Below are 6,369 nucleotides of genomic sequence, written 5' to 3'. Positions count from 1 at the left end.
GTGGTCTGGTTGGAAGAGGCGTGGTCTGGTTGGAGGAGGTGTGGTCTTATCAGAGGATGTGTGGTCTTGTTGGGGAGGCGTGGTCTTATTGGAGGAGGCGTGGTCTGGTTGGAGGAGGCGTGGTCTGGTTGGAGGAGGTGTGGTCTGGTTGGAGGAGGCGTGGTCTGGTTGGAGGAGGCGTGGTCATATTGGAGGAGGTGTGTTACTGGGGAGTTCTAAAAGCCCATGCCATCCCAGTTGGCTCTTTCTTTTTCTGCCTCACTGTTGTCTCAACAGGCAGGCTCTCAGCTACTGCTCCAGCGCCATGCCTGCTTGCTGCCCAGCTCTCCGCCATGATGATTACACGCTCACCCTCTGAAACTGCATGCTCCAAATAAACTTTCTAAGTTGCCTTGGCCATGGCGTCTCTTCACAGCAACAGAACACTAAGACATCCCTCCACATACAGCCCTGCTGCAGCCACACCATACTCTGTTGCTGTGCCTGTTACTACCCCAGGCTTAGCTTCATTTTGAGAGCACAGGGACTCTTTAGGCAAAACTCAGGCTTCTGCTTTATTTTACAGGCTCTTCCCTTTCATCGGCAGCCCTAGGTCACCCCAAGTTAGACCCTCCTGTCAGAGCAGAGACCCGGAGAGGCGGCACCTCCTGTCTGTGATCACACAGTAAGCCACCACCAGGGCGGACACGAGATCTTGTCACCTGCCGTGGAAGCCCCAACTTACCAGTTGCACTCTGGAGGCACCAGCTTGGTCAGCTCTTCCAGAGATTTCTCCGACCTGTATTCCTGGCAGGAAGCACATCAGATGTGCTGTTCAAAGGGGGGAACCCTGACAAGACAAGTGCCCATCATGTCCCTGGTACCCCACCCAGATGGGATCTCGGGATGTACACACCTGGATGAAACCAACAGTCACCACGATCAGCACGGCCTGGAAGAGAGGGTTCCCGGAAGGGAGGATATAAGCAGGACTTCCAGATGAGTGTGAGGCCAGAGCCAACTACCACTGCCCTCCAAGCCCTGAGGTGAAGGCCTGTAATCCAAGCTGCTCAGAAGACTGGGACAGAAGGCCTGCCTGCGCAACTTAGGAAGACTATGTCTCAACCTCTAAAAAGAGAGGTGTGTGTGTGTGTGTGTGTGTGTGTGTGTGTGTGTGTGTGTGCGGCAGGGCCTCAGGGCTAGAGCCCCTGCCTAGGATCATCCAGTGAGGGCTGGGGGCCTGGCTCAGGGTTAGAGCACTTGCCCTGCACATGTGAGGTGCTGTGTTCGAGCCCCAGCACCACCAAGAGAACACATTGCCAGTTCTCTTTGCAAAATAGCTGCTCCGTAAAGAAATTCAGCAAGCAGCCAAGTGTCCCTGTCCAACATCAGAAAAGCCATCAAACCCCAATTCCCCAGGGCTTGCACATTGGGGAACCCTTCTAGATTTTTCTGCAGACACGCTTTTGTCATGGCATCAGGTGACAACAGACATGTTCACTTTGAGCCTGCTGTGTTCACCTGTCAGCTCTACAGGCCTGTTCTACACCTGCAGGTGTGACTCTGCCCTCCCCCCCCCCATTCACACCACTGGTGGGATAGGCCACGCCTATGAAGAGGCAGAGCGAGAGCAGCAAGAGCTGTCCAAATCATTCACAGGGTCAGACACAGATGTGATTAAACTCAGAAAGATGTGAGGGGCGGAGGCCATTGGGGCTGCACAGGGGTGGGGGTGGGGGATGGTATGGGGGTGGGGATACAAATGACTGTCGATGGCACTGGGTTTCTTTTAAGGGCAATGAACGTGTTTTTGAACTGGTCAGACGTGATCAAACAAGGGTGCAAATTCCAAAACCATCAGTCTTTGTTTTTGAGCAGTCTCTCTCTATGTAGCCCTGGCTGTCCTGGAACTTGCTGAGTAGACCAGGTTTACCTCAGACTCACAGAGCTCCACCAGCCTCGACCTTGAGTGCTGACATTAAAGGTGTACACCACCATACAGGAGTAAAATCATTGTAGGTTTTAACGTCTATCTCCATTAAGTGAGACAAGCTTAAAAGGTGAAGTAACCTCTAGGGTATCGTGGCTCGGATGTGAGTCACCCACCTCTCATAGGCTCATGGGCTTAAACACTTGGTCCCCAGATAGCGGTGCTGTTCTGCGAAGCTGTGAAACCTTTGGGAGGTGGAGGGTCTAGTGGAGAGTGGAGGTTTATATCCTGGCCCTGCTTCTTGATCCGCCTCAACCTGACAGGCGGCCTCCTTCTTCTGTGGTCACAGCCATGCCTTAGCCACCTGCTGGACTGTCGCCTCTCAAAGCCTGAGCCAAAATAAAGCCTCTTCTACAATGTTCCTTTCTGGTATTTGATTGCAGCAGAAAGACAAGTAACTAACAGAGTGACTGTGTCTTATAACACATTCAGATCCCACAGGGAGGGAGACGGTGGCAGAGCAAGTCTGCCCCCAAATGGGTTCCTTTGTACTGGGGCTGCCTATGCTGCACAGACCTCCTCAATGCTGGCATGGGGCAGGTGGTAGATTTGCTTGTTATTAATCTGTCCTTTCTTTGCTCACAATAAACGCTCCACCACCTTTTTCTTGTGCAATAACTGGTCACAGGGCTGGGGAGATGGTTCAATTGGCAGAGTGCTTGGCTTGTGAGTATCAAGTCCTTAGTTTGAGCTGTAGAACCCAAGCAAAAAGCCAGGCATAGTGCTGCATGCCTGCAACCCCAGGGCTGGGGAGGCAGTGACAGGTGGCTTCCTGGGGCTTCCTGGCCAGCCAGCCTAGCCTGCATGGTAAGCTCTGGGCCGGCGAGAGACCCTGTCTCAGAAATCAAGATGAATGGATCCTGAGAAATGTCAGCTGAGGTGGACTCTAGCCTCTGCATGTATGTACACGTGTGTTCCCACATGCACACACACACATACACAAACCATAACATGTTTTGAAAAACAACTGGCAGCAGAGCCGTGGCCCACCCTGTCTAGGGGCTGAGACCGCCAGTCACTCACCAGGGCGATGCTGATGGCATCCTCATACTCCTTGGTGAGGACGCTCACCACGGCTGAGCCCAGCAGCAGCAGGATCAGGGGGTTCCTGAACTGGAAGGTGAACAACAGGGCAGGTCTCAGCTTCACAAAGGCCAGAGTAGGCTCCTACCTGCAGCTGCTGGGCAGCTCAGACCTTCAGGTGAGGCTGGGCTTCCAGGTCCTCCCTACAGTGGCTAAGGGCTTGGGAAGGGGGGCTACTCTATCTGGTATTCCTCCTCTGTAGGAAAGCCCACTGTTGACAGCCTTCCGGGCTGATCATGACACTGCCCTATCCAGACCCAGCCTGGTCTCTGAGTTCTTGTCTTGCCTGGCCACACCTCATCCATGATTCTAGGAATGCATGGTGGATGCCAATCCTGGCTACATTGCCAAGCACTCCTCTCTTGGTATCACAGACCCCAACCCTGTGTGCCACAATCACCCCGCTCCTATGATAATCTCTGGGGACTCTAGTGATGTTCCTCTTAGGTTGACCTCTAACCCCCACACATGGACACATGTCACATAGGGTCAGAAGTTCCAAAGATTTCTCCAAAGAACTTCTGATGGCTGCTGTCTATCACCCCTTTACATCATGACGACTTGTGTTACGGAGAATTGAAAAGGAGTGCGAACTCAGACAGAGTGGAAGATCAGAGCCAAGGAGATCAGGGAGAGAACTGAAGGATTGACAGGCGAATCTCTGCCTCTGAGCTTTCCACAGGCCGAGGTGCAAAGGAAACAAGGCCCAGGGTATGCGTGGGTCCCACAGCTCCAGAGAAGCACTTTAGTGCCTGGTGATGTGACACGTGAAGAACTGAACCTCATCCTCACCCCTGGAGAGGCCATGTGTTTATCACCTGTGGAAGGACCCAGTGGGTGGGGGCAGCTTGGCAGCAGCCCAGACTTGGCTCTAGCAAAAATCTCAACTCTTCAACATCAGGAGGCTCAGAGACATTTTGGTTTTGGGTTAGGGTTGCCTTTGAGTCTAGCAACTCATCCCTACTGAACAGTTGGGAGGTGGCCGTCCTAATGTCACAGACCCTGCCTGCCCTGGATGTGGCAGTCTTTTCTGGACCCAGTTCGGGGCCCAGTGGCATGGTGTGGTGGATGAGAACTCAGAAATCTGGCTTCTCCTGCCTGTCTCCACCACTGGCTCACAGACAACCTGGAGCCACCTGGGACTTCTGTTTCTCAGGGTGTGGTCAGGCTGTCTATCTTTTTCTCCTTCCCCCTTCCCTCACGCTCTCCCATCTTTCTCCTTCATTTTGGTTTTGAGATAGGGGCTCCTTAAACTTGCTACCTGGTCAGGATGGGCTTGAACTCTTTTCATGTCCAAAGTGCTGAGGTCACAGGCATCCACCATGCGTGGCTATTTTAAGTTTCCTGAGTCATCATCTTAATACGTAGCACAGGCTAACCCAGAACTCACAGTCATCCTTCTGCCTTAGTCTCTGAGTGCTGGGATTACATATCTGAGTCTCTGTGCCCAGTTGCTCCTGGCTCTTAAAAATCATGTCAGTGAGAGTAGCCTGGCCAGGGCTTAGTAAGTGTCCGCTGGCCATGATATCCGACAGATGCAGTGATATTTGGTATTGGTGGAAGGGAGGAATGGTGGCTATGCAGCTCCAGGAATGGCTCTCTACCACCAAGAAGCTTCTCATCCTCCTTGCCAGAGCACTAGAGAGAGGGACAGAAAAGGATGGGAATGGATAGTTCTGGGGAGAGAACTATCTTCCATGGATCCGTCCACCTTACTTTTTGAGATGGTGTCTTTTACTTGTCTGGAACCCGCCAAGCAGGCTAGGCTGGCTGGATCCACCTATCTCCACCTCCCTGGTACTGGGATTCCAACTGCACCCCACCAAACTCAGCTTTTAAAAGGTAGGACCTTGTGTTCATTTGGCACAAACACTCTACTGACTGAGCTGTTTCCCCAGCCTGACAGTGACTTCACTTTTAGTGACGTGAGGCACAGGTCTACTCAGCTGTTTCTTCCTTGGCCTTCCGAAACGCCTGTTTGCCAGGACATCCGTGTCTCTATTGGCTTCCTCTGGCAAAGCTATGTGCCATGCAAAGCCTTTGCCAAGCAAAGACTTCCTGCTTCTTTGCCACATTCTCTCTCTTTGCAAATGGCTTTAGGGGGATGATAAAATAGATTGGCACTACTTATTTCTTTACTGTTCAGCATGGTGCCTGGTCTGTGGCAAGCATCCCTAGTCCCCGTCATTGCTAGTCAGGGTCATGGCCATCTCTATCTTTAGTCACCTATGCAGGGTTCCTCTTGGAGGCTCAGAGCATCCGAAGGGCAAGATTGTTTATCTAGAAACTCATTCACCCCACACCCCAATAGGGATCTGTCCAAGGACACCCAGGATCAATATTTAAATAATGATTGCTTGGCTTGCCCTTCCTGGCTGGTTCCTTTACTGACACAGAGGAGGACATCCTGCACCTACCTGATCCAGGTATTTCTTCCATATAGGCTCAGCATTATCCGTGACAAACTCATTCCAGCCATGGACCAGCCTGCGCTGGGCCACGGCCATCTCCGACAGGCCACTGTCCAGGTCCACCTGAAAGGAGATAGGGGATGTAGGGTGAGCACAATGGGCCCAGCAAGGACCAAAGAAACAAGTCACGGGTATCGGGTGAGAGCCGACATCTTCTAGGGGAACTAGGAAAACGGGCTTGTCCGTGGAGGAGGAGACACCGGCTCTGCTGGGGCAGAGAGGGAAACAAAACCTTTATTTTTCAATAAGCCCACTCAACACACAATGGCCTTGAGTCATGGTGTCAGTAAATCCAACTGGAGATGGGAGAATAGACGGGCAGAAACAGGGTCTTTTCTTTAACAAGAAAAGCTGCAGGTGGTGCCCCCTTTAATCCCAGCACTCAGGAGACAGAGACAGATGGATCTCTGTGAGTTTGGGGCCAGCCTGGTCTACAGTGTGAGTTCCAGGGCAGGCTCCAAAGCTATGAGAAACCCTGTCTCAAAAAAGTTAATAAATCCTGGGCTTGTGATGCACACCTGTGATCCAAATATTTGGGAGGCCAAGGCAGGAAGGTCAGAAGTTCAAGGACAGCATCAGAATGAGTTCGAGGCAGCCAGGGCTACATGAGACCCTGTCTCAGACACCAAAACAAAACATAAATGGTTAAGAAAGCCAGGTATAGAGGGTATACCTGTGACTGCCATACTTGGGAAGCTGGGGCAGGATTGTGAAGTTCAAGGCCAGCCTGGGCTACATACCAAAATCTTTTATTTTATTTTATTTTTATTTTTTTATTTTCGAGACAGGGTTTCTCCGTAGCTTTTGGTTCCTGTCCTGGAACTAGATCTTTTTTTTTTTTTTTTT

The 6,369-nt window shown here is 51.7% G+C and overlaps 1 protein-coding gene across 1 annotated transcript in view; it reads right to left on the bottom strand.

Annotated features, from left to right (window-relative positions):
- Positions 1–6,369, bottom strand: part of Atp2c2 (ATPase secretory pathway Ca2+ transporting 2) — a 59,155-nt gene that overhangs the window by 32,201 nt on the left and 20,585 nt on the right. Inside the window, exons 3-6 of the mRNA XM_005345755.2 lie at positions 5,470–5,586; positions 2,993–3,082; positions 896–931; positions 725–786 (exon numbers count right to left, since the gene is read on the bottom strand). Of these exons, the coding sequence (XP_005345812.1) occupies positions 725–786; positions 896–931; positions 2,993–3,082; positions 5,470–5,586 (305 nt within the window). The remainder of the gene's footprint in view (positions 1–724; positions 787–895; positions 932–2,992; positions 3,083–5,469; positions 5,587–6,369) is intronic.

This window comes from Microtus ochrogaster, chromosome 4, assembly GCF_000317375.1.
Source record: "Microtus ochrogaster isolate Prairie Vole_2 chromosome 4, MicOch1.0, whole genome shotgun sequence".
NCBI lineage: Eukaryota > Metazoa > Chordata > Mammalia > Rodentia > Cricetidae > Microtus > Microtus ochrogaster.
The sequence above is the reverse complement of the archived record's forward strand: the minus strand, read 5'-3'. Positions and strand labels throughout refer to the sequence as shown.